Consider the following 26728-nt stretch of genomic DNA (forward strand, 5'->3'; position numbering starts at 1 on the left):
TGTGTGTTATACTACTGACTGAGAGCAACAATAAAAGTTCTGCATTTTTGTGACTTGCAATCACTATGCAGTATTTTTTAGCCAAAGCTCTGTGATTTATGTCTCAAACAATGTGTGACCTACTATTATTTACTATCTGATGATTCAATATTAGATACAAAATCAATATGTACAATTTATGGGATGAAGAAGACAAGACATTAATAAAAACTTGACCAGGAAGTCCCTTAAAACCGTGTTTATTCTATGACGTAAATTGCATCATTTCTTCACATATTCACAGCATGGTCCATAGGGTAGAGTCAAAGCTTATTTATCATTTATCAATATATTTAACATTGAATATACATTAGACATTAGCAAAGAGTGTTAAGACATTAGTGTACAAGTCTTTTCCCATATAGTACACTGTAACTCTGGTTTTCTTTTTGTATAGAGGGAGAGAAGAAGCATTTTATGTTATTTCTGCCACCTGTTCTCTTACTATAAAAGGTACATTCAAGCATTTTTCTGAAGAAGTCTCAAATTGGTCAAAATTAGTACGAAAGGCGTACATGTAACTTACATGGACCAATCAGATGCATGGTCCTCTCTGATCTACATATGCAAATTAAACTCAGCAGCCAATCAAGAGCACTATTGTGACCACTTCTGCACTTGTAGATTATTTTCCCATTTGACCCAAGTGGAAAGAATGACCGTTGGAAACAAAGTTAAGAGGAAATAGTTTCGACCAATCATGGATCACCTTGTCAGGTCAAAGGTCAGATACCCGATGACCCTAACAGTGCAACATTACATCAGTCTGTAGTTCTCAGTCATGGATAGCAAACCTTGAAAATTTCTATAGTTTATCAGTATAACATGCATGGACCTGTGTTATTCTTACATTGTCAATTGTAAATTTCAGTACATGACTGAATAACATTATTTATATGATGTTTATGTACAATATCATAAATGTGATAACTAGTAAAAGAAGCAACAGCCTTTAAGGCTACAGAGTAGTTTGCATTGTAACTTGCATGAGCATCTTCCACGTTGAGAGAACCTAACAAACATTTAATATACATTCAAATCCTTACAGATTTGGTAGCCTGGTATCCAGACTATTCTGTGTTGAAGCAATAGTTGGAACAAACCATAGCCAGAATAGGCTGAATACCAGGCTAACAGATGTTTGAAATTCATACAATCTGTTTGAATGCTTGGGGACCCAAGAATGTGTTTCTCGCAGCACCTTATAGTGTTGAGTTTAATATCACTTTTCTTTCACAGCAATAAAGGATCGACAATTTCAATATACTTCTTCCCTTCACTCCCTTATTTACCTTTAAAGTTAGGGACCCAACTTTTACACGTTCATCTTCTATACTCAAAATTCCTTTCAATTTGCATTTTCACAACACTTGGTACATACTTTTTCCACCTATACATCCCTAGTTATTTTCTGCACACAGTAACCATTTTCCCATATTCTAGTCCAAAGGAAAGGAGTTTGTTCTAGAACTTAGAAGATTCAATTGATGATAGAATTGTTCTAGAAAACTAGAAATCAGTGTGTTCTAGAAGACTCTATTGGTGAAAGGATTGTTCTAGAAGTCGATTTGGCAATGCTAGTGTTGTAGAATATTCTGTTGGCAATGTTATAGGTGTTTTAAAAGATTCCATTGTTGAACTAAATGTAATCTTCTAGATTCGAAAATTCCATTTGGTAAATACAGGGTTCTAGAAGATTTTGTTGACAATGGGAGTGTCTGTTCTAGAATATGCTGTTTTTGATAAAATTGTTCTAAAATATTCTACTGGCAATGCATTTGTTCTAGAAGATTCTACTTGTAACAGGATTGTTCTAGAAGATCTTGATGGTGAACTAAGGATTTTTAAAGATTCCACTAGCAATGATATTTAGTTCTAGAACTTCAAGATACAGTTGGCGAAGACAGTGTTTGTTCTAGAATATCCCATTGTTAAACAGAGTTCTAGAATATGCCATTTGGCAATGACAGTGATTGTTCTAGAATATGCTGTCCGTAATTGGGTTGTTCTAGAAGATCCCAAAATTAAACAGTTCTAGAAGATACAATTGGTGAAGAAAGTGTTTGTTCTAGAATATACAATTGGTGATTGGGTTATTCTAAAAGATGCCATAAATGATTGTTAAACGAGTTTTAGAAGATGCCATTGGCAATGACTGTACTAGAATATCCCATTGGTGATTGGGTTGTTCCAGAAAATGCCATTGCTAAACAAAGTTCTAGAAGATAGAGTTGACAGTGATTGTTCTAGTATATCCCATTGTTAAACAGTTCTAGAATATGCTGTTGACAATGACAGTGATGGTTCTAGAATATGCCGTTGGTGATGTACTGGAATCCGTCGTACAGCTTGGTGGTGAGAGAGTGCATGCTGGACTCCACCATGCTGTCCACATACAGCTGCAGCTGTTCCTCCGTCAGGTTCATGTGAAAGCGGTCGCGCAGGCCCCGCACCGTGCTCACACCATTCTTAAAACATGGCAACTGGGAACCTGGTAGAAAAGGTTATAACATTAACCAACCATTCTATTTATTTCATCATACAAAGGTAGCCCATTCAGCAAGTAGAAGCTGATTTCCAATTAATGATTGACAGAACTTTTGTCCCAGCACTGTCCCAAAAATAAACTTCAATTGTCCCAAATTTTTGTCCCAAATTTTCGACTGTACAACTCCAGTCTTTGTCAAAGAATGAGCAATCCACTGCTTCCATGACGTCACGCAGGTAACACACACGAGGGATTTAAGAGGTTATCAAAATCAGGGCATTACAACCATCCCTCAACAGAGACGGGGGGCGCCATAGACTTCTGCAACCTATGACCCACTGCTCACGTAGTCATGTGTGTTATCACGGAAGCGATGGATTGTTCATTCCTCAAGACCAGAGTTGCACAGTCGAAAATTTGGGCTTAAAGTTTGAAAACCTTTCATAAACCAGCAGCTGAACACATCTCTAGCTCCCGAACAAAGCCAGCCCTCCGTACCTGTCTGCATGATCTCGATCAGTTGCACCACCTTGTCCATGTGTTTGCGTGCAGCGATGAACCCTTGTAGCATCAGGATCTTGTAGTACTTAAACATGTCTCCATTCAGGCCACCCATCACCTGGTAGGAGATAACAGACATCATTTATTTCAATTTTACGAAGTCTTGTACTACATGTTGCTCCATGACTGAAGTACAACAAATCAATTTATAACTAGAAACAATTTCAAAGCAACTGCATAAGTTAACATTCGTATATATGGTTTACTCTGTTAATTCTCACTCAAACACATTCATATATATGGTCAGACAGGAGTCTTAATCCCTCCTGCTATAAGATTGCAACATGATGTAACCCAACACTGGTTACCATGGTGACAGACGTCTGGTTCAGGTCATTGACCTTATTTTTTGGAAAAGAAGAGGAAGAAGAAACAGAGCAAAAACAAATTATGTTTTCCTTCTGCGAAGGTAAACATAATGAGAGCATACTTCTCTGTATACTAAGATATCCTAAATTTCTGTCATATTCATAATTAATTTTTGTTTACCTCCACAAACTCGTGCGTGAGTTTGAACGGCGAGCTTTCAAAGCCAAGGTTGCGTGGTGAACTGGACAGGATAAAGCCGAAGTCGATATGGATGACATGACCCTCCATGTCCAACAGAATGTTCCCGTTGTGTCTGTGGTAGAAACAAGAATCAATCAGTCCAGAAAATACAATCAAGTAAACATAGACAAAAACATTGCACAAAAGCAAATATTTTAGCGAGAATTGTCATACCCTGACTTCACTAAATAAATATTATGATTCAAGCACACGCTCAATGTTTAAAACAGAAAAAGTTGTTAAGAACCTCATGTCAAATTCTGCCTATAGTCCTGTGTGTGGAAACGTAAACAATGTGTTTTGTTGTACCATAAGTACAACCTCTACATCTGCATTTGGGACCGCATTGTAGATGCAATTCCCTGTAACCAAGTATCATATGTTTAAATTTGTAAACATTGTACATTTGGTAAAAAGTTTCGGTGCTGCAGTGCAATGTGAACCAGTCAGAATTGCCCTGAGGAAGGTGACAGACGGTCAAGGAAACATCAGCTGTGAATAAAACACTTGGATGTGTAAAAAGAGTCTCTCTACTCAACAATGTGACTTGCTGTGCTGCAAGTGCAACCTCTAACCTAAGTCCACACAAGTTTAATTTTTTGGTTTTCGGATTTTTCCAGAAAAAATATAAAGTGACAGGGAAACTAATAAATAAAAACAGGCCTAGGCATCCTATTATAGCCCAAAATGCAACGATAGGAGCCATGAAGTCAACACAATAGGCTGGGTTAATATCTAAACAATGAATTTTGAACTTTCAATCAAACCACTACATTGATGGATGGAAAAAATGTAACAGCTAGGAAGAAAAGGACTTTCCTCAACTGTTGGGGGCAAAATATGAGTAATTTTGAGCTGATACAGGTTTTTTTGGTAAATCAGAAAAATAAATGAAGAGGCGAACTCGAGAACCAACAAATTAAATTGGTGTGGCCTAATGCTGTAGACCGTACACTGACCTGTCTTTAACCTGCAGCAGGTAAGAAACCAGGGAATACGCTGCAGAGCTCTGTACAAAGTTCTTCTGTGCCGTGAGGAACTCCTCTGAGTTGGTGTCTCCGAACTCGCGGAGGAAGTAGTTGAAGAGCGAGAGCTGGCTGTGCTTCTTGATCTGGTGCAGCGAGACCGCGTTCAGAACCGGCTCGATCATTCCGTTATCCGCGGACGTCACGATGATGTGGTAGGGACGGACCCAGAGTGGGACGTGCTCTTCTTTCCAGATGTTCTGAGAAGGAAAAACAAAAACTTTTATTAGCAAACAGTAAACATTTTATAATCAATGGTGTCTGTATCCCTTGCTAATTGCCTTCGTCGAGAAGGCTATGAAATCAGGCTATAGTGTAGGAGACTATGTGGCATAACTCTTGAAGGCATGGTTTGATGTACATGATTTTTGGCAGGCAGGTTACCATTGGGGAGACCAATGTCAAGTTCAACAATGGGCCTCGTGGGGAGTCCCTTAGTTACTACAGTGGTCCTTTTGTATTTGTCATTTTTATTACTCACAGGATAATTAAAGTATATGTGAATGGATGTTCATGATTTTGGTAGGCAAGTTACCGTTGTGGAGACCATGGTTAATTTCGAAAATCGGCCTTGTGGGGGGTGTCTATGTCATTTCAGTGGACATTTTGTGTTCTTCTTTTTTATGTTAGCAGTTCAAGTTATGGATGCACAATTGTCTGGACTTTTGTATGGTGAATAGGTTTTGGGGCATAGATAAAGTGGTGTAAGTTTGGAATTTGCAGTTCTCTACCTGTAGTTGTTTGAGGACTTGGAAAGCGAGCAGTTCTTGTCTCAGGTCGTCCCCACACTTGATGATGACAGACAGGAGCCTCCAGTTGGGGAAGTGTCCGTAGGGCGACGTGGCGCGGATCCTACGCACTTTGTCTTCCCAGGGTTCCTTGAGAGCAGCGGCTGATGGATCTTCTGGGTCACGCTGACAATTAAACCAAACAAAAATGTTAAAATTTGCACATTTTTCACTCAAAATTCATGTTTCATACTAGTGTAGGAATATCAATAACAAAATGAAAAGAAAACCTACAATAGACTGAGTGTGTTTCTTAATTTTTTAGATATTTTAGATTCTGAAAAAGCTTAGTAATTCTAGAAAAAGTTGTTCATACATTGAACTTGGAATCAAAAGAAAACCTACAATATACTGTATGAGTTTCTTACATTTAATAAATCATGTCTAGTAAATTTTAGCTACAATGCACTTTAGATTCCTGTTTATTCTAGGGAAACTTGTACTACTTACCTTGAACTTGGTTGGAGGTGTTGTCAGGTTTTCCGACAGTCTTCTTCTGACGTCAGCGGCGGCGATGTACTGTGGCTCTCTGCTGTCGTTACTCGTGGAGCTCTCGATGGAAAACTGAGACACGCTGTCACTGGACACGGATTTCTACATCAAACAACAAGGGAATACATTGTGTTGTGATTGTGATTGAAGGGAAGGAAAATCTAATAGTAAACACCACTAAAAGGACTAAATAATTTTCACGCCCGAAAACACATATACAATAAAAACAAAAGAGCGTGCACCATCTACAGACCAATAGCAAAACGTATACCAAGTCCAAAAAAAATCCGTTCACCCAAATGCGAGAAACAGCTGCGAACATGAAAATCTAAATCTCTTACAAAACCCTTCCGCGGAAGGATGTCTCCTCCCCCGGAGGTAATAATATGCTAACAATGGACAAGTCTTTGGTGCTTTTTTAAGCTTTCCTGCTTTTCTGATGAGGCCGCAACAATTTAATTTGTTGGTTTCCCCGGTTTTTTCTGATTTGCAAAACAAACAAAAAAAAACATTTCGGGCTCTGAATCAACTACAAAATGCTCATATTTTAGCCCCAATAGTTGAAGGAAGTCCCTTTTCTTCAAAGCTGTTACAGTTTTCAACCTATCAATGCAGTGGTTTCATTGAAAGTTTGAAATCCATTGTTTGAATCAGAAATGTACAAACCAGCCTGTTTTATTTTTTTTACCCTGTCGCTTCATATTTTTTCTGAAAAAATCCGAGAACCAACATATTAAATTGGTGTGGCCTAATGTGAATTCAGAACTGCTAGAGATTTTAACATGTTTTCTTACTTAGGATTGCAAATAAAACCTTATACATTGAACAATACATTATCAAGCAAGCAGATACAGGTCATAGGTCACCAACAGCCTAAGGGTCACCCTCAGGGTAAAGGTCACCATCCAGGCAAAGGTCACCCACAGGTTAAAGGTCACCCACAGGTTAAAGGTCAAAAGAAAGTATAGCAAGGGTGAGAAAAACTGGCTAAACTGACTGTATTATTTCCTAGTTTCCTACTTTGACACCTGGTTTCATACCTTATTCCAAAACCATAATTTCTTTCGCGTGGGTTTAGTGTCGTCAGTTTTTGAGTCATCGTCACTATTGAGGGTCGTGGGGCTGCCATGGATAGTCTCATCATGTTCATCCCTGTCTAACTCTGTTCCTGTCTCCAACTGTTGGGGAATGAGCATGCAAAACAAGGAAACCTACTTAGGCCATAGCAAGTAATTTTTATGAATGACATCAGCGCGCGCATTAATTTTCGCCTGATTTGGGGAAAAAAATTGAATTGTTTTGCCTTCTGACAATGGTCAACATGCCGAAAATGGGCAAATTTTGTATAATATGCCTATCAGTTTAGAGACCATTGGAGATCCAGACAACTTGAGGCACAATGGTTCGCATTTGATCACAAATGTTGACACTGGCATGTTCCATCGCATCCAATCCAACCCAGTATAGTAGCTGCCCATGATGGTACGACTAGCCATTTTGCTAGGGGTTTTTTTTCGCCCACTCGCATTAAATTATTAGATTTGGAGTCTGCGGAGGATGTCATCCATAAAATTTACTTGCTGTGGCCTTAGATGGGTCGTATGGACTGGATTCTCATGTTGGTCACCCGATCATCACATAAACTATTACTGTCCTTCCTTACATTATCAATGATTCGTAATTTTATGTGCATTTGTGGTGTACAATTTTAATTGTGAGAATATGATTTTATGGGTTATGGGAAGTGTCATGGGAATAGAACATTTGATAATGATTTGTGATTTTCTGATTTGATAATAAATTCATAATTACAGATCATAGGAATTAAACCAGCATAGTCAAACTCTACTTTTCATTTTTCAAAAGAAATATAATAAGGGACATTAACTTCTTTTTGCAATGATTGACAATAATTCAGGGACCTTGTGTAATTCAACATTTACAAAGAACCCTGAAACTGCTATCATATACATTGTACCTGTGGGGAATTCTTGGTTAAAAGATCATTTCTTCAAGACTCACATATATATCTTTTTCATTATGATTAAGATACGCCAAAAAACAGTTACTCAAGCAACTGGATATGATTTTGGAGACGTTCCAACGTTTCAGGTAGAATCTGTCTATTAGTAATGTTTGACAGTTCGTTGAGTAACTGTTTTTTGGCGAACCCTCTTTCTATTTAGCCAGTGGTGACATGACTGTGTAAGAGTGCCCCCTACCTGTGTGTCCCCGTACTGCAGCTGCAGGTCGATGTCGTCCTGTGACCAGCAGTCATCGTCCTGGTCAAAGTTAGGGTGGACCGTGAAGGCATGAACTGGACTGTCTGAGTTGAAATACTCCTGCAGATTTTCCTCTGACCTCGTATACCTATGGGGAAAACACATCCTTTTTACTACTATGGAAAAACAACTTGAGGCCACACCAATTTCATTTCTTGGTTCTCTGATCTTTTTAAAAAAAGCGACAGGGCAAAAAAAATAAAAACAGATCTAGGCATTCTCTGATAGCCCCAAATGCTATGAAGTCAACATACCAAGCTGGTTTGTAACAATGAATTTCAACCTTTTAATCAAACCATTGCATTGATAGAAGGAAAAATGGTAACAACTCTGAACAGAAGGGACTTCCTTCAACTGTTAGAGCCAAAATATAAGCATTTAGAGTTGATTCAGAGGCTGAAATGTTTCTTTTTAATCAGAAAAAATCAAGCAGGCAAATCCGTGAACCAACAAATTAAATTGTTGTGGCCTGAACAGTGGTCGAAATACTTTTTTTCAGTGCTCTGCAATATTACAGAAGAGTCAAAATTTTGTTCTGCAATTTGAAAATACTTTCTGCAAATACACAAGCCTCCATACTACAACCTTCTCAAACCAATAATGTTCTCAAAGACAATTTTTTGGAAGTCCAAAGGGAAACAAAAGATAGACAAGGATGATGCAAATTAGTGAAGAAGCTCCTGTTGCTTCAAAACCGTGAGGAGCTTAAGTGTAAATGTCTGTCCTTGGGGCCAGAGAATTCTAGTTTGCTAAATTGAAAACTATTGAATCTGGAGCCCATTTTTCCTTCTGCAAAATTGCAGATTGTATAAATTTTTCTTCTGCAATCTTGAAAATCTATCTGCAGATTGCAGACTGCAGACGGGTATTTCGAACACTGCCTGAAGGTGGGTTTGATTCTGGCAATTCTTTTTAGTGCCAACTTAATTGTATTTACAGGATGCTATATTTTTGGACCAGTGCAGGTTAGGTGCAGGTAGCCCAATTTGACCTGCACCAATTATAACCTGCAAATACATGACTTTTGTACAGGTGGTATTTCCAGCCCTACATAGCAACTAGAAACATACAAAAATTCTAATTATTGTTACATCTTCTGTACCTTAGTGTGTTCTCCAGTATCTTGGTTGGAACAGGACAAGTGTTGGCATCTTCACACTCCAGAACTTCTACATAGATCAGGTATGGAGCCTGGGGGGAAGAAAAAAATAAAAGGATTTTAAAAAGTCCAACTACACAATGTATATTCATCATTATTATTCTGAGCTGCTAGCCTGGACATGCAATGGTTTGGGACCTGGAACTAACTAATTCTTGGAGCACATACACAGGGATTCTGGTTTTACATTACCATCTCAAATAATAAAAATAATTCCTATCCTACAGATAGTTAAGTTTTGTTTCACTTTGTTGCGAGCACCACCACCACCGGCCGTACTTAGCTTTGCACCTGGACCTCACCTGGACATTATGTCCTAGAGAAAGTGAAAAGTGAAAGTGATCTCGAACCAGTTTAGGTCATTGAAGAGCTAATCTTCCACTGGTCGTGACAGAAAAGACAGACGCTATGTACAGTATTTACAGGTTCATTGTCTTTTCGACAAGCGCAATGAACAGTGGACCATGGCTTAACGTCCCGTCCTAAGGACTGCGACCCTAAACAGTAGCATGCATGTCGGGTGAGCGACATCAGCCGGGATTCGAACTCCCAACCTCTTAGTCCAGAGGCAGGAACGCTAACCACTGGACTACGCACGCTACTGCGTGAGAGGGTTTTGATCCAGTACCTATAAGACTAAGACTAACCATCGGCCTATGACAACCACATCATTTTTGGCTGAGCAGACTAAAGATGAACTCACTTTGTCTTTAGAGTTGAGCACGACGGCTGCGGAGTGCGGTATGCGGACCACGTGATGCTGCGGGGGATGACACGGCAGCCACACGCGCGCCGGCAGGTTCAGGTTCAACAACGATAGCTCCGCGTACAATCTGGACGCTGGGAAACAAAAAAAAATTAACATCCATGAGAAATTTTGTAGAAATTTTGCCACTCCAGTGTTTATGATTTAAAAGTTACACTTGCACAAACAATCCTGTTTGAGTCCAATTTTATTTTCATTTCATTTCGTTTTTAATTATTTATCCAGGGGCAGCATATCGCCAATGGCGGTTTTCAACGCTCCCTGCACAGAACAATACATAATATAATAACAGAAAAAGTAAAAGAACTAACTTAGGTACAATCATAATCGTCGTGATAATAAAAGAAACAGGACAAATTAATAATGTACAGAAAACAAACTAAATAAATGACTTAATGATGTAAATAATATTGATAATGGAACTGAAATTGCATAATATCAATGTTTATGTACAAAATCTTTCTTGTAGCCAGTTAACATAACCAAGGGCAAGACAACAAATCAAAATAAATACTCACTGGAAGGCAATATTATTTCTATAAGCTAGTGACTTTAGAATTACCAATATTTAGTGGCCAGAGTTACCAGAAAATACCTGCTACATGAACATTTTGAAATTGTGTAGTAAGAAGTTGAAACACTTCATTCCTAAGTTTCCTTTTTTGTTGCTTTTATTTCTGACAATTATTTCTCCCCTCTTGCACATAAATCCTTACAGATATTTTTTTTCTTTTTCTCCTTTGTCCCATTATAATTTCTCTTGTTTAGAGTTAAAACTTTTGGTCCAACACAAAAAATTCTCTCACCTAGAGCTTTCAACCAGTCACTCTGGTCTTCCTCAGTAGACTGACCCAGTGAATCTTGTCACGTGGCTTCTTTGAAGTCTACTGAGGGAGACCAGAGTGACTGCTCGAAAGCTCTAGGTGAGAGAATTTTTTGTGTTGGACCAAAAGTTTTAACTTTAAACATGTAACTACCAACACAGATGAACTTTCATGATAGTATAATTTCTCTTGTTTGGTCCAGCCTTACTTCTGAGTTCCCTGGTGGCTAGACCCTGCAGTCTGCTGCCTATGGCCATCAGGGCGTTTATAAACTCTCTCATGGGCTGTAGACGAGGGGCCTGGAACAACGAGAGACTGTTTAGTCACATCAACATCAACATTACCTGCACAATACACTCTCTCTAATAACTTAAAAACGGCCTAGGAAAAAATTGTTGCATTTCCTGTTTCCTGATGGACTCAAATAAAACTGCCGACCCTAGCCTTTTTTTTATGGAACCCTGCAAGGGACATAAATTTTTCAAGCTGACCGGCCTTTTCTAGCTCCATGATCTTTAGAGTTGCATGAGGACACTTATATTTTCAATGGCAATGTTGGAAAACCGATTGTACGTTTCATCACTCAGGTGTCAGATCATGGAGCTAGAAAAGATCAACCAGCTTGCAAAATTTATGTCCCTTGCAATATTTAGTTGCATGGATCCACAAAAAAATCTTTCTTCGGATCAGTTGGGAAACAGTAAACACAACATTTTATTTACTAGGCCTGAAAACAGTCTGGCATCCAGGCTTTTGGGAGATAGTGTTAACTCACATTGCAGACACATTCTGTAGGTTTTCCGAACAAGTCGTTCATGACGCCCATGGAACTGTCGAAGCACGTGCAGCCCGAGTCGAAGGCGCGGCCGGTGGTGAGGTCACCCGTCGTGACCTTACTGATGCTGTTACTACGCTTGATACTGGGGAGGGCGGCCGGACCTGTCATCATGGCTGGATGGACAGAGGGAAAATACTTGTTACAAACTACAAAGCAAACTGCAAAGCAAAATGCATAATACGTATTTACCTTCGCATATGGTCTGCTCTGTTAATTCCTACTCAAACACATTCATATTTGTAGTGACAGGAGTATAAATCCCTCCTGCTATAAAACTGCAACATGATGTAACCCAACACCAGTTACCATGGTGACAGACGTCTGGTTCAGGTCATTGACCTTATTTCTTTGGAGAAGAAGAGGAAGAAGAAACAGAGCAAAAACAATATGTTTTCTTTTGGTAAACATAAAGAAAGGACCACAGAGTACATACAATTTTTTGCCACCTCACCAATGTGAACACTTCTTCCAGTTTTTGGATGCTTAGATAATTTTCCATTGACACAAGTATTATATCCTGTCTGTAGTACTAGTTGCTACTGTATACTGTGACCATTTTTTTTCAAGTTACACAAATGGGCAAGACACAGGTTTTGCTCATTTTTGCCCCAGTCAAACCTATACTATCATACATGTACATGTACTTCAACAGCATGCAGCAAGAAAGAATCAAAATCTGCAAAGCTGAACACAAGAAGGGAGAAAGTTGATAACAAAACATCAGAGAAAGGATCTAGTGTAACTTTGGTCACAGTGTTCAATGTAATGATTGAAGAAGAAGATGTAATGTGCAACGATGAAAATGTGTTTCTGCTTTCATATCATTATTGTGAACAAATGCTTGCTGTCAGAAATTTAGCAACATGCAAGATAGCGATAGCATGCTTGTACAAGGCTGCGTTGTCTTGGGTTTGTAAGGAAATGTGTTATGAGTTGAAGAATGCAGCATACCCCCACCATTAAATAGGTTTAAAGCCTGATCACCCAAGAAAATGTCATGACAATGAATTCAACTGTAATTCTTATTTTAGGCCTATAATTATGAAAGTCGAAGGAAAAAAATATAACCTGCTTGTACTCTTATTGAGTGTTTATGTGTTTTATTTTTTTCATTCAGTTTAGGATCCCAGAATTTAGGCACTGATTTTAAAAGTTGTTTTCAGTGTTACTGAAGTTCATAAAAATATATTTTTACATCTATCTTTTCAATCTTTCATCTTTATTATAATTAGGGCTAGAAATTCATTTTTGGGAATGGGTGCACCGGTGCACCCTACCAAAAAAAATGGGTGCACAAAAAAATTTTAAGTGCACCAAACAAAATAGAATTACTAGAATGTCAGCAAGAACTAAGTAATACTATGTTCTTTTCTAAAGAAAAGTACTACAACAATGATTTTATTAATTTTCTGACACTTGGATGTTAAGAATATTCTGTATACTACTATACATTTAACATAATAATTTAACATACGTAAACCTACGATAATATTTGGGTGCACCAAAAAATTGGGTGCGCTAAGGTGCACATGCATCCAGTATTTCCAGCCCTGATAATATATACAGAGGATGGAACCGAAGCCATCAGTGAGTTAATGTTTTTATAGCCTTAGTTAGCTGAGAACTTTAAAAGTGGGTGACCTGGCAAGCGTTTACAGTGAAAAACACCAGGCCTGCGAGATGACAGCAACAAAACGTAAAGAAAACCAGCCTGAGTGCGTGGACTCCCCCGAGATTAGGCTGTCATCGTGTGCCCTTCCAACGACCTTGCTACCGCGTAGGATCGTCAAGGTTATTGAACTGACCATCATGGCTGAAAGGATGGTTAATTAGGTTAATTAAGAAGAACCTTAGTAGCGTAACTGAAATTAACAGGATGTTTAGAGCTTGGATGTTTGAATTCAAAGCAAGAAAAGCAGACGTGCACACGATATTAATATAAGTATAGAAATGACCTAAACTTTGAGAAATTGCAGGTTTTGACAGGTTTTAGGCATTTTGAGAAGGATATGATTCATAAATGAAACGATATATGAATTGTCATATTTATATAGTTGTCTACACATGTAGTGTGTGTGTGAGTGTGTGTGTGTGTGTGTGAGTGTGTGTGTGTGTGTGTGTGTGTGTGTGTGTGTTATCATGCATATGCAAGTACACAAAGTCGATTCACATTTACTGCAAAGTTTTCGTTACAACCTAGGACTTTACTACAAAATGTACTTTGCTTTCTAAGACTGATTACAATTGTGGATTTCAGTCTGTCTTACCCGCCGCGAAGTCGGACCGTGAGCGCTGATGCGTGCGTTTTGTCGGAGAAGTCGTCGGGCTGGTCGGACTGGGGAGCCTCAGGACCTCCCGTTTGGTACGGACCGGACGCAGTTCCTCCGACAGTATCAACTTACGCAACTTGATACCCCTGGAATCAAACATGTCATTTAAACATGTCAATAAAGGTTAGACATCCTGGTAGAACCTAATGTAATACAAAACTAGAAAGGTAACATTTGCAAAGCAAATGCATAATGTTTACCTTCACATATGTTGTACTGTAAGTCTCTTTAGATTCGCGGGGCCTAAAGTTCGCGGTTTCGGGAAAATGGACAATCCGCGGTATTTTTAGATTCGCGATTTCTCCTTGGCTATTTTTCAAAGAAAAATTTGTTAAGTGTATATTTAAAATAATAAAAGTTCGTGTTCCGGCATTTATATCCTAAAATGCGGCGCAAAAATTTGTTTCGGGCTCCGCGCGAGACTGCCGGCGGTATAGCTGACGATCGATCTGACGCACGTGTAAACAATTTTCTTTGTTCGGAAATAAGCGCTAAAACGCTATCTTCCACGACTACACATCGATACTCTAGTGAATACTGTAATTCTTGATTTGATAACGGTCACTTAATTATAGCGGTTTTAGCGGTCACTATTCCACCGCTAAATTTTCATGATCGCAACTTTTTTTTACCACTTCCGCCCCCCTCCCTCTTGCCCCAAGCTCGTTACGGTACGATCGCAATCACGCTTCATTTCTTGACTACAACATGCACACAACGCACAGTACTAGTGCTTCACATAGGAACAAGCAAAACACTGATGTGCTTCCAGAAATAAAATATTTATTAAACATAAAGTAGTTCATATTTCTAACAATTATGCAGTGCTAAGCAAACCACAGTAAAAAAAATCTTGTGAACATGCACAAACACATGTGACGCAGTGACGCTTTGAAATTTCCCAGCTTATCTACACTTGAGTATTTATAAATATTTAGCGTATATTTCGATTTAGAAGTTTCTTCATAAATCTACAGAAACGATAGCCGTTCATTTTGTGCTACTACGGGACAATATCGAAAAAAATGAGACGAGTTACAAAATTCAGCGTCGCCCAAGCGCGCAGACAACAACAAACAAAATGGCGGCCCGGCGGCCAACTTCACAAACAAGTTACAAACCACGAGAAATGCGGCATAAATCTGCTTAATTTCGAGGTAGAAATCTAGGTAGAAATACAATCAAATGTTAAGCGTCATTTGTACTACAAAATGTAAAAGCGTTAATAGCGTGCTACGACTAAGACGAATCGAAAATTCGGGAACCAAGCGCCGAGTGAAAAAAATGGCGTCACAAGTTTTTCGAAAATTGCGAGTCAACTTTTACGGCAAAAAATACGATTAAACGTTACTGTTAAAGGCTACAGTGTCTGTAGAACTTTATCGAGGGCGTCATGGATTCCATTACGCTCCAATCCTAGGGCGAAGACGCCGGGTTTCGCTGTAAGCTCGTCTGCGGCGCCGGACATGTAGCGGCGTGCAGCGGCATAGCGTGCCGCGGCATGGAGCTTGGGGAGGGGGGCGGCGGTGCCGCACGCAACACAAGCGTGCGTAATTACGAACTTTTTGAAGTCACCGCGCCGCTACAGTACTTTGTAAATTATTTACTTCCAGACACCATCGGCGTGCCTGTTTTGTTTTTTCTTTGTAAAAATTGATTTTCGCTGGCGTAAACTGCTTTTTTTATTTTCTTACAAAAAAAAGGCCAGCGACTTTTAAATTTTTTTTACACACATCAGCCATGTTCTCACACCGCTATAATTAAGTGACGTGAGCTTGTCCATTTTTCGCCGACCGCTATAATTTCCAACCGCATTTTTAAATGGATTTACAGTAAATGCATAATCGAAAGAATCTTTCGGGAAAATATATATTACTAAGAATATTTATGCCGTCTTCGGCGAGATTTTGAACCCGGAAGTATGCAAAGGTCGCCTACGGTTTTGTAGCGGCCCACAGTAGCGTTTCTATCCAGCAAAACAAGAAAAAAAAAAACGCCCGCAAAGCAGGGCGCAAAAGAGAACCAACTAACACTTCCCAGGTACCAGCAGTTATATTTTTCATCAAAATATTTGTAGATTAGCCCGATGTGCCCGTAATTTTCAAGCGCCCGGGCGCGCATGGCCGGCGCTCAGCACACAGAGATTTTTGTCCGGCGGTGCACGTTTGACACGGCCAGTGCCGCAGTATCACGATTCAGTGTCTCATAATATTATAATTTTTTGACATCAGTATAACTTAAAAAAATTTTGGTACTCAAGATACGTACATTTGCTAAGAATGGAGTTGATTTGCAGTGATTTGTGTTTGTCGCGTGTGTTTGTGTTTCACTTACCGTCGTGAATGCATGTGGGGAGGGGGGCGCACTTACGCAAAACATATTCGCGGGGAAATAGATTCGCGGTACAGAGGTCCCCGCGAATTCCGCGAATCTAAATATACCGCGGAAATTTGTAGACTTACAGTACTTTCTTTCTTTCTTACTCAAAGTCAAACACATTCATACATGTGGTGACCGGAGTCTAAATCCCTCCTGCTATAAAATTGCAGCATCATATAACCCAACACTAATTACCATCATCTTAATAGACATTTGGTTCAGGTCATTGACTTTTTTGGTTTGGAGAAGAAGAGGATTAGAAACTGAGCAAAAACAATATGTTTTCCTTCAGTAAACATAATAAATCAGAAGTAATTCCATGTACAACACTGCAATCAGAGATGACCGACTTTATGGTGTCCATGTATATTCACGGCATTGCAAGGTTTGGCCAAGTCTCAGACAATTTACCTTGAATGTCGTCTAGCGTCCGCAGAGAAAGCTCCCAGTAACCAGGATGACTGTAGTGAGAAGTTTATACCTCCACGACACCTGGAAATATAAAAACAGTTTTCCAAAGTTTCACTCTACATGTACTTCTTAGACTTGTACCTTGGTTTTCGTATCATTCTTCTGCACTATTTTAGAATTGTCTCAAGTAAACATGCATTTTCAAAAGCATAAAAAAGAACTAGAAATTAAGGTAGCAAATGCCTAATGTTAACCTTCACATATCGTCTGCTCTGTTAATTCTTACTCAAATACATTCATACATTACATGTATATATATGATCAAACAGGAGTAAAAATCCCTCCTACTATAAAATTGCAACATCATGTAACCCTGAGTACCAGTTACCATGGTGAGAGATGTCAACAAATCAGGTCATTGGCTAGGTCAGAGGTCAGTGTTTGGAAGGGAAGAAGAGAAAACGTATACGTAGCAAAAACAATATGTTTTCCTTCAGTAAACATAAATATGAAAATTTTTACATCGATACAATGACACCAGTGTTCTAGCCAGGAATTTTTCATAGCATAGGGGTCAGGTACAGACGAGCAACTTTCGTGGTGCAAATCACGCACTGAGCCGAAAAATTTTGAAACTTATAACCCCCTGAGACACTTTTTCTTGTTTAATGTGGAACAGGTTTTGTGAACAGGTTTTCCCTTTACTGTAGCTTCATTCTAAAGTTATATTATCATTTTTTGCAAGATTTATGAAGGTTTTCCCTCCCAAAACACGCCTATGGTGTTTGAAACTTAGCATAGGGGTCAAAATTATAGCTGCATAAAGGGTCAAAATTATAGTATAGGGGGTCAAAATCATAGTATAGGGGGCCCTATGCTAAACAGGCCTGGCTAGAACACTGGACACCCATGTACTGTTACTTAGTTTACCCACCTTGCGACTATGTACGGGTGCAGTGCGTCAGCCATGTCCTCTCCCATGTGGATATACATGTTTAACAGCTGAGGCAGGTAGAAATCTACATCCTCCTCCAGAAAACTGAACATTTTGTTCCCTAAAATTGGACAGAAAATATAGCAATGTTAGATAACAAACGAAAACAATAAACTTTATAAAATAACAAAGAATGCTAAAACTAACAATTATTCTTTTACTTTGACAGTCTTCAATGTTTGATTTAAACTTTATAATATTGAACATCATATTTTTATTGAAAAAGAGGACTACAACATATTTGATGGCAAAATGACCCGTATTATGATACCAAAATGGGAATTTTACATAGAGAGTAAGTTATCAACAATTAATGTTCCAATACTACCATACAGAAACTTTGGAGTTTTTCTTGGCATCGTACTAAGTACATGTACCTGTAACTGCTAATATATCAACGTGATAGTGGATAAAAATGGCTTTTAGGCAATAAGTTTGTCCTTGATACATAAAAGAACACCTTTAAAGTTTAATTTTTTTTTTTAACCGAATTTTACGTCATTTTTCCCCAACCAGGGGTTAGACGTGCTTGCACCAAGTACAAGTCTTTTTTTGAAGCAGGATTTTTACGGCTGGATGCTCTTCCTAGCGCCAACCCAAACCCTAGTAGGGCCCAGGATCCCTCTAACTGAGGGGGGAAAATGCATGTTAAGTGCCTTTCCCAAGGGCACAACGTCTGGGTGCAAGTCCGGACATGTCTGGGTCCAACCCTGGGGATTGAACCTGGGTCTTCTTGCTTGACAGTCAGACGCTCTATCCACTACGTCACCACACAGATTATTTTATACTATAAGTAAGGGACTAGATCATAATACATACCGATATATGCCTGTACCCCCGGCTCCTTTGAGTTATACAGGTAAGATATGGCAATGGACATGTCAAACATTTTGGACTCAAACAGTCTCAGCAGCCAGGACTGTTTAGGGGGCGGCACAGTGTCTTCTTCTTTACTTCTCGAGTGTCTCGTGTGTTCCTTGTGTTTGTCTATGATTACTTCGGCTAGGTCCAACTCTAGGTGGAGATTTGCCGCCCTTTTGGCCAATGATTCGGCGCCGTTCACGTGTGTGTCTTGATTGGTCGAATCTCCGCCACACTGGCACGTAACGCCTTCCTGTAAACCTCCCGTTTTCTCGGAGTTTGACAACTTCGCGGCGACGTTTTGGTGGTTTTCCTCGGTATGCCTGTTGTTGTTTTGGCTGGTGTTGTTGTCGTGTTGTTGTTGTTGTTCCTTCGTAACCACGGGCAACGTGCCGCAGTCCTGTTCCTGTATGTCGGCCATGGTTCTGTCGATCGAGTTTGAACCGGTTTTATTCAGAGCATGGGTTGATACTATTGGTATTGCGTTCTCTGGCACTCTCCAGTGATATGGTTGCTCATTTCTGTAACACACAGCTATCTGAAACAGAAAGGACCAAACTGTGTTATTAACAAAAAGTACATCTCTGTGTGTTTAATAAGAAATTTATTGCAAATTTAATAATATCATACAGATGTATAATATTTTGAAAGAGTTTACGTTAATTCAACTGTGGATGAAAATAGATTGGTGAAAAAAATTTTAAAATGTAGTAGGGCCATCCTAACTTTTTTATCTCTATTACAGTTTGGACTTTAATATCTAAGAGGAAAGGGTCAAAATACAAGTTGTAATGGTAAGATATGAAAAAAGATTTGCTGATTCTGTTAATAAGTTTTGTACTCAAACTCGAAGCTATGATGAAGAAGAAGAAGAAGGTCTCCCGTGCTCTTATGTCAAGCGTAGGGTGGTGCCCATCTCTATTTCGTAGCCCTTGGGCGACACACAGTTGTGCAATGCACTACATCATGGGGCTGGTCCGCTGGTAGTGTTGTGTGTTTGACCTTCCCACACTCTTTCTCATATGTGCTGAGTGAGTGCTAAGCAGAGAAAGATTTTAATTTATTGTGTACCATTTTTAAAGTCTTTGGTATCACTATGAGATGACCCAGCCGGGGTTTGAACTCACGACCTCCCAGTTACAAAACGAGCACTCTAGCTAGCACCGGTCACAAAGCTATATGATGGGGTTATCAAAAAAAGTTAGGCATTAAATAATACTGTATCTGTATGATATAGGTCAAGGTTTAGCATTATGCATAGCGTAAGCTATATATATACTAGTATCTAAAGCATGGCCTGTACACTGTGTAAATATGATCTGTATTCAGAGCAAATTTACAATGGGGCCATCCAAACATACTAGCAACCATTAAATCCAAGCTCATTTGCATATTTTGACACGCATTCTTCCAGCAATTGTAACAATACTTGGACCTGAATCTGCATTGTTGTCTAAGACAAACAATAATGTGTTCACCACATTGGGGCATTGTCTTTTTTTGGCATCACTTGCATAAGACAACTGCCTTGTCAATTATCAAAATGATCTACATTTTGTCATTCAGATTTCAAGTTCATTAGAATTTAGAATAAAAACAATGGCATTTTACACTCACATTGAAAAAATTTATAGTGGTGGCAGGCAACAATCGATGAAAAACAAATCAATTGACCTACGTTAACTCATAGGAAATGTCCTTCTACCAAGCTTAAAAAAGGAACAAAATGTTGATATAATAACAAAGTTGATGTGTTATGTTGGTTGTTTGATACTGAATTAAAATTTTTGCTGAGGTTAGGCCACACCAATTTAATTTGTTGGTTCTCTGATTTTTTCAGAAAAAATATGAAGCGACAGGGCGAAAAAAAATAAAAATAAAAACAGGTCTAGGCATCCCATTATAGGCTTAAATGCTACGGAGTAAAGTCAACACAAAAGGCTGGGTTAAATTTTAAATTTAAACATTGAATTTTGAACTTTTAATCAAACCACTGCAATGATAGATGGGAAAACTGTAACAACTAGGAAGAAAAGGACTTTCCTCAACTGTTGGGGGCAAAATATGAGCATTTTTTAGTTGATTCAGGACCAGAATCAAATTTTTTTTTTTGCAAATCAGAAAAAAACAAAGAGGCGAATCCGAGAACCAACAAATTAAATTGGTGTGGCCTTAGTCAAACTTTTCCTTCCATGTTACTGTAAACCCTTTTATTCTTGAAATTATTGTCGGAGAAAAAAATTTACCGTTGCAAATTTATGACAATATGAATATGTTTCCCTTGCATGATTACTGTAGAACTGTTTATTTCAACCAAGAATTTCTGCAAAAACATCAACAGCAAAATTAAACCATCGCAAAAGTACATATAGTAAATAACGAATTTACGGTACACATTTGGGGAGCGAAAACGGAAGTAATATTTCCTCATGACCTCTGAACAGCCTGAAATCAAAGCAGATGTTAGGAAAAACATGACCAAATTTGAACATTTAAAGGGCTCTAGTGCCGGTGTTACAAAAATGGTCAGCCAGAAAACACTCTTCCCAACATGTGCTTGGTAGATTAGGCCACACCAAGTAAATTTTATGGATGACGTCCTCGCGCGCATTGATTTTGGCCTGTTGCTAGAAAAAAAAACAAGAAATTCCGCTTCCTGTAACCATGCTGTAACTATGACCAAAGAGTCACAACAGTGCCAGATTGACATGAAACCCGTAACGCGAAATACTGTAAGTCTCTTTAGATTCGCGGGGCCTAAAGTTCGCGGTTTCGGGAAAATGGACAATCCGCGGTATTTTTAGATTCGCGGTTTCTCCTTGGCTATTTTTCAAAGAAAAATGTGTAAAGTGTATATTTAAAATAATAAAAGTTCGTGTTCCGGCATTTATATCCTAAAACGCGGCGCAAAAATGTTTCGTGCACCGCGCGAGACTGCCGGTGGTATAGCTGACGATCGATCTGACGCACGTGTAAACAATTTTCTTTGTTCGGAAATAAGCGCTAAAACGCTATTTTCCACGACTACACATCGATACTCTAGTGAAGAAATGCATAATCGAAAGAATCTTTCGGGAAAATATATATTACTAAAAATATTTATGCCGTCTTCGGCGAGATTTTGAACCCGGAAGTATGCAAAGGCCGCCTTCGGTTTTGTAGCGGCCCATGGTAGCGTTTCTATCCAGCAAAACAAACAAACAAACAAACAAACAAACAAACAAGCAAACGCCCGCAAAGCAGGGCACAAAAGAGAATCAACTAACATAACCAGATACCAGCAGTTATATTTTTAATCAAAATATTTGTAGATATGCCCGATGTGCCCGCAATTTTCAAGCGCCCGGGCGCGCATGGCCGGCGCTCTGCACACAGAGATTTTTGTCCGGCGGTGCACGTTTGACACGGCCAGTGCCGCAGTATCGCGATTCGGTGTCTCATAATATTATAATTTTTTGGCATCAGTATAACTTAAAAAGATTTTAGTACTCAACATACGTACATTTGCTAAGAATAAAGTTGATTTGCAGTGATTTGTGAATCGCGTGTGTTTGTGTTTCGCTTACCGTCGTGAATGCATGTGGGGAGGGGGGCACACTTACGCAAAACATATTCGCGGGGAAATAGATTTGCGGTACAGAGGTCCCCGCGAATCTAAATATACCGCGGAAATTTGTAGACTTACAGTAGGTAAGAGCACATTTGCCGCAAAACAGGACAGGACGACAACTGCTGTTCCATCTGATTTATTGCTGTTTTGAAGATGACTAAAATACTTCTTGCTTGTTACACTGTGTCACCTCATTCAATTTGTGTCCTAACATTTGTCGTCTCTTAGTATATTTCTAATCTAGGCATCTTGTTTTTAGGGCCCTTCTTGTTTTTTATTCGCCCTCTCGCATTAGATTTAGGGTCTCCAAAGGAAGTTCAACGCTGCAGTACTTCAACACCTAAAGAAGCAGCAATAGCGCATCGCACAGCTCCCCTGCACGCTTTACCCCAATCTAGGGGTGTTGTGCAGAACCCGTACAAGACCCGTACAAGACAAAGGACGTCATCCATAAAATTTACTTGGTATGGCCTTAGCATGGATGCCAATGTGTGAGCAAATACAGTGGTGTCCCCTTGTCAGAGTATCTTCTCTGTATGTGTGAACAGTCAGTGCAAACAGAGCCTGATACAACAATGCACTGATTTCCGTCCAATTTTTGAGGATCCTACTTAGACCAACTGGACTTTGTGACTGACCAGTTGGGTCCTAGTATGAAGTAACCCAGTTCTGTCATTACATAACTATGCCCAGTGTGTCAGCTAAAAATGGCTTGGCAGTTTATGTCAAACTAGTCACTGGGTAATGCATTTAGTAGTAGTAGAAATCATTTTTTCAGTGTTCTTCAATATTGCAGAGAGTCAAAGTATGATTTTTTTCAGTCTTCAAAATTGCAGGTTGCTTAATTTTTCTTCTGCAATATAGAAAATGTCTCTGCAAAATGTAGACTGCAGATGGGTATTTCTAAGTCTAACACTTATTTTTTTAGGGATACACAACTGGTATAATACACTATAAAAAGATACTCCAAAAGCTATTTGCCTAACACTAAATATTCTATACATCATTGAACAATCAATTTTTGCAAATTTAGTTCCTTATTATTATTATCATTCCTTTTTCTTCTTCATTTTTTTACAACCTGGACTAACTTGAGAGAAATAAACTGAATACATAAATAAACAAATAAATAATACATGTACTAATACATTTTGTACCTTCCTTCAAGTTTTATGTAAATCACCATATAATTTACTGATACATAATTCAGCTGAGAGTGCTGCTACCTATATATTTGACGTGAATGCAGTTTTTTAAACAAAATTCAAAAAGTTACTGAAAGATTACGTTATGACCCTTGTATTTTTGTAAAAACCGTGGAAAAACGTCACAGCACATATGATTAATATTCTTATGATATTGTTGTTTTTCCTTGACTTCCAAAACAATTTTCAACAGAATTCAGAACAAAGGCTGAGAACAGGCCAGCTGGGTCTCATCAAGAGGATACGTATGGGAGTTAACAACAACCCACAACATTCCCACATTGTGTAGTAAGATCAGCAAATAGGAGCCATGTAAACCCCATACACACCCTTCTTCAAGTTCACTCACAGGCCAAGGCTCTGAGACTTGGAATTCTGGGAAATTTAACAGGTTTGAGTTACGCCATCCACAGTGTGCTCGGACATTCTTGAGTCACGAGATAATCCGGATGGTGAGTGAGTGCGATAATCTGATCAAATTCTTACTAATTAAATCACCAAACTGGATTAGACATGTTACTCAGCTACATTTTAACATGGATGTAATAAAATTCTGGAAGATTATGAGATACTAAGTCATAATGCATAATACATCTTTCATTAAAACATTGAAATTGAAGCTTTAAATTAAAAAAAGGGCAAGAAAAATTCCAACTATATCTGCTCATTTTCTATAGTCTCTTGAGTGTCAAATTGCATTTGCTTGAAATACCCACCTGAAACCTACTACTACTAGGGTACCGGGGGGGGGGGGGGGTACTAGTACTAGTATTTACAGACAATTTTTTTAGAACAACTTGCAATTCCAGCTTTATAATGGTAGGTATTATTGTACATTAACGAATCACTAATTGTACAAAGCATTGGATAATTATACTTCCTTAATTGGTGAATCCCTGGCTGTGAAACAATCTGTCTTTCTCTGTGACAAATGTACCATGACAGAGCTACACTGTACAGTAGGTAACGTGATATGGCAGCCTCCCCTGAGGAAGTAGCTATCTCCTTACACAGTGATTCTGACACTGATAACCTATTGTTTTCTTACAAGCACACCAAAGCCACTTCCTTAGCTCCTGAAAACAGGTTTAAATCTTTCAGGCGTGGTATTAAATGTTGTAAAAATTGTGTTATATTTCTTTTTATTGATGTAGAAATAAACACTGTAATTTGGTAGGACCAAATTTTAATGATGATGAAATTTTAAATGCCCTAAGGTTATAAACGAGAAACGTGACTGCTGGTTGAAGCTTTTTTCAGGTGAATACCCTGAACTTTCACATGATTAAGCTGCTATGCAACCTATTAACCTATCTTATCTAGTCCCTCACTTTCCAGAATTTTGCCCAATGAAAAGTTTACACCAAAGAGAGGGCCTGCAAGGGGGGGTCCCGACAACGCTCTACGCTGAATTCAGAAACCTCTCGATTACGCTTTACGATAGATTCCAAGTGGCTACAACGCATTACGTAGAATTAAAATGAATGCTGAATACACTCTACACAAAAATATTAGAGCGGTCCGTCTTTGCTCTACGTAGAAATAAAAGGCCAATTACGCTCTACGGAAAAGGGCTTGCGGGCCCCCCAAAGATAAACCCCCTTGTTCAAACAATCTATAAAATGTAGTAACCGTTAGTTGATTTCCTTCATCATTTAAAAAAACAGAACTTGAAAAGATGAGCTTTTTTTCCTATCTCTACAAAAAATAAGCCAAACATGGGGGATCCAGACTAAGCCTGGAGTAAACAACATTTGCATAGTATGTCTAGATCAATTACACTCACAGCATAGGGGGTTTAATCTAATTAAATCCAGATACTATCGGAGTGTAGGGTAAACACAACTAAATTCTCTGGTGCTTTCGGATTTTGGATCGTGCATAAACAAACGTAAAAGACTGTAGTAAATGCAACTAACGAAACTATTTCATTGAGGATCCTATTTCAAGATCTATTAAAACAGAATTTGAGCTGGTCTGAAAAAAAATACAAACGCAAATCGCGAGCTATCAACTGATCTCAAGATCCTGCGATTTTAAACATCTAGAATGTGGTAAAAAATGGTTTGAGCCTGTTCAAAAAGTATTGTCTGTTGTGTAGCATGTAGAAGCAGGTTTGCAGGCGTTGTAACGCCTTACTACATCATGTTACAAGCATGTACACCGCTGTAGTGTACTACAGACCACCCGCACCCAAATATCTGTCAAAACGCCCCCCTCCCACCTCCTTGCAAAGATCGCCCTTTTTCCGACGTTAAAAACAAGCGTACAGAAAAAAGTTGCGTACCTGCACATACCTGGTTAGCTTCGTTACTTTGCAGACTAGGTGATCGGTGCAAGGACGCTACATCTACGGCGAAATTTTCCCTCGGGCCCGCCTGTCTCCAGTCTACTCCGCCTGCAGCTAGCTGTGCTGTGTACGAGCCAGCCTTCGCAGTGGCACGTCCACCCCTCAAGGCTGTTTAAGGGGTTTCAGAAACACCGCATCTATTTTTTAAGTGTTAGTTTTTGCAAATTATACCCCTATATAAAAATAAAATTTAAATTCCACGACTATATTGTTCTGAAATTTTACTTTGATATACCTGTAAATATTTCAGTAGCAAAAGAATTGAGAAAATAAAAAATACGAGAGATACAATTTCGCCATAAAGAGTCACTGGCTACCCGTTGACGTTTACATAGATGAATCCATTATTGAAATAGGTGAAGGGGTGACCAGGTTGACTAGAAAATTAGATTTAAAGTTATTAACATAATATCTATACCTTCTGACGGCAATATTCTTTAAAATATAAATTAGTTATTAATTTTGATAGTTTGGTGCTCATTTCAATTTTGATAGCACATATTAGTTCGATTTTTAAATGTGTACCCCCTAAATATGGTTGGCAAAGTCTCGTGACCATGAGGTAATTTTTTTGCAGAGTGCAGCAAAACAAAACGAAACCGTTTCCTTATTCTAGAAACATCCATCTACAAAAGTAAACTTTACCTATTGTATTAGTACCAAAATTATGTTTTAATAGAATTTCAGTGTAGATAGATTTCAAAACTTCGTTCAAATTGAAGTTTATTATGATTATTGATTACTTTGTTCTGATGCGGTGATGACTAACCAGGAAGT

The 26728-nt window shown here is 38.8% G+C and overlaps 1 protein-coding gene across 2 annotated transcripts; it reads right to left on the reverse strand.

The window, feature by feature from the left end:
- Positions 1 to 208: 208 nt before the first annotated feature.
- On the reverse strand, positions 209 to 26135 carry LOC109469394 (phosphatidylinositol 4-kinase beta-like). 2 transcript variants are annotated; one of them, XM_019767898.1, is made up of 18 exons: positions 25889 to 26135; positions 18745 to 19324; positions 17866 to 17986; positions 16932 to 17012; positions 14079 to 14227; positions 11749 to 11924; positions 11182 to 11272; positions 10087 to 10223; positions 9327 to 9415; positions 8165 to 8312; positions 6983 to 7120; positions 5901 to 6044; positions 5394 to 5576; positions 4597 to 4862; positions 3578 to 3710; positions 3026 to 3146; positions 2332 to 2530; positions 209 to 2271 (listed from the first exon to the last, which is right to left on the reverse strand). In XM_019767898.1, the coding sequence occupies exons 2-17, from the start codon at positions 19205 to 19207 to the stop codon at positions 2346 to 2348; spliced, it is 2625 nt and encodes an 874-aa protein (XP_019623457.1). In that variant the 5' UTR covers positions 19208 to 19324; positions 25889 to 26135; the 3' UTR covers positions 209 to 2271; positions 2332 to 2345. The 2 variants fall into 2 exon arrangements, with proteins under 2 accessions (XP_019623457.1, XP_019623456.1); XM_019767897.1 differs by having other exon boundaries at positions 209 to 2281; positions 2342 to 2530; positions 25899 to 26133.
- Between the last annotated feature and the right edge of the window lie 593 nt (positions 26136 to 26728).

Source organism: Branchiostoma belcheri, unplaced genomic scaffold, assembly GCF_001625305.1.
Source record: "Branchiostoma belcheri isolate BF01 breed outbred unplaced genomic scaffold, Haploidv18h27 scaffold201, whole genome shotgun sequence".
In the NCBI taxonomy this organism is placed as follows: Eukaryota; Metazoa; Chordata; class Leptocardii; order Amphioxiformes; family Branchiostomatidae; genus Branchiostoma; species Branchiostoma belcheri.

Bases quoted from the DNA above. Each gene is read 5' to 3' on its own strand.
- LOC109469394 (XM_019767898.1), bottom strand. From the start codon at position 19,207: ATGGCCGACATACAGGAACAGGACTGCGGCACGTTGCCCGTGGTTACG. The intron at 6,045-6,982 runs GTATGAAACCAG...TGTTTGATGTAG, and splicing joins AATTATGGTTTTGGAATAAG to AAATCCGTGTCCAGTGACAG. The intron at 5,577-5,900 runs GTAAGTAGTACA...TTTAATTGTCAG, and splicing joins CACCTCCAACCAAGTTCAAG to CGTGACCCAGAAGATCCATC.